The sequence below is a fragment of the Sarcophilus harrisii genome, chromosome 3 (genome assembly GCF_902635505.1).
Source record: "Sarcophilus harrisii chromosome 3, mSarHar1.11, whole genome shotgun sequence".
Classification (NCBI taxonomy): domain Eukaryota; kingdom Metazoa; phylum Chordata; class Mammalia; order Dasyuromorphia; family Dasyuridae; genus Sarcophilus; species Sarcophilus harrisii.
In genome coordinates this window covers 365069827-365071474 of record NC_045428.1, presented here as the reverse complement: position 1 = coordinate 365071474, position 1648 = coordinate 365069827, and the positions used below count along the sequence as shown (strand labels likewise).

General features: G+C 37.0%; 1 protein-coding gene across 1 annotated transcript; it reads right to left on the bottom strand.

Moving 5' to 3' along the window:
- Window positions 1-381: 381 nt before the first annotated feature.
- LOC100929306 (olfactory receptor 149-like) lies at window positions 382-1314 on the bottom strand. The gene has a single exon (XM_012544922.1). The coding sequence runs from the start codon at window positions 1312-1314 to the stop codon at window positions 382-384; it is 933 nt and encodes a 310-aa protein (XP_012400376.1).
- Window positions 1315-1648: the final 334 nt, after the last annotated feature.

The window sequence follows — 1648 nt, the reverse complement described above, 5'->3', positions numbered from 1 at the left end:
ATTTTAGTTCATTCTATTTGATCCTACTGAGATCTTTATGACTTCTGACTATCATTCAGTGTATTGACTATCACTCCTAGCATTGTATCTTTGATGACATGAAACCTTTAATTGAAATATGAATGGTGAAAGATCTACTTTATTCAGGGAAAAAAAGGCAATTTTGTGATCATTTCACTTATGCAACACAAGTTTTATGGGAAGTAGGTCTTGAATATTAACCCATTAAGACCACATTAAGATTTCCTAAGAACCAAGCATGACTACCATGCCCACTCTGTGCTGCCATCAATGTCAAATGGAGGGAATAAAATAGAGAGATATTGGAGAAATTTCCAGAGTAATGAAATAAAGATATAACAGGAAGAAAATGGACATAACTTAAAGTCCTGAAATGTTTGCCAACTGGTACAAAACTTTTCTCAGGGCTAATTTAACATCCTTGTTTCGCAGGCTATATATCAAAGGGTTGAGAGAAGGGGTAACAATATTATTCAGCACTTGGATCACAGAGCCAAGCCAAGGAGTAGAAGCAGGTCCAAGATAAATAAGGATTACAGGCCCATAGAACAAGAGGATAGAGGTCAGGTGGGCACTGCAAGTGGAGAAGGCTCGGCGCCTCCCCTCTGATGAACAGATTTTCAATATGGAGAGCACTATGCGAATGTAGGAAATAAAAATAAATAGGAAACATATAAGAGGCATGAGGCCAACATTGGTGAAACTCACCATTTGAACTAGAGAAGTGTCTGCACAAGCCAAGGGCAATACTATGGGGATGTCACAGAAGAAATAGTTTACCTTATTGGGACCACAGTAGGGTAATCTGAAAGTGAGAAATGTAAGGATAAATGAATGAAGACAGCCCCCCAGCCAAGTGCCTATGGTGAGGATAATGCATACCTTATGATTCATAATGAGTTTATACCTCAGTGGGTGGCAGATGGCTACAAAGCGGTCATATGCCATCACAGTATAGAGAAAGCACTCAGTCCCTCCCAAGCAATGATAAAAGAATATTTGGGATGCACAACCCTGAAAAGAGATAGCATGGCTATTTCCCATGAGGTAGAGCAACATTTTAGGAGAACTCACTGAAGGAAAAAATATGTCAAACACAGATAGGTTTGCCAGGAAAAAATACATGGGAGTGTGAAGCTGGGAAGAAGAAATGATGGCAATGAGGATGAGCAGATTCCCCAGCAGAGTGAAGAGGTAGAAAGTCAGAAACAGGATAAAGAGCTCAGTCTCTAGCCCTTCAGTGTGGGGTATTCCCAAAAGAATGAATTCAGCTACTACTGTTTGATTCTTCATCTCTCCATGAAGGTCTCTCCTAAGAGAATAAGAATAATTACTTGAAATACCACAAATAACAGAATGAAAGGTTTCCACCCAAATCAGTTCTCTATGAGAACCAGTTAGAGTTGGGTAACCTAGAACAAAGATCTAGTGAACTGAGAGAAATTTAAGATAACCATATTCTAATTAGAATTCTAATAATCAAAAGTTTAAACTCTATAAGTTTACAAAGATATCATTTGAAAGTTTAATTATTTACATTTATTTTTATTTATTTGATTTTGTTAATTTCATATGTAAAATTCTATATAAAATTTTCAATTTAATTTCAACAACAGAGGGGACCTTA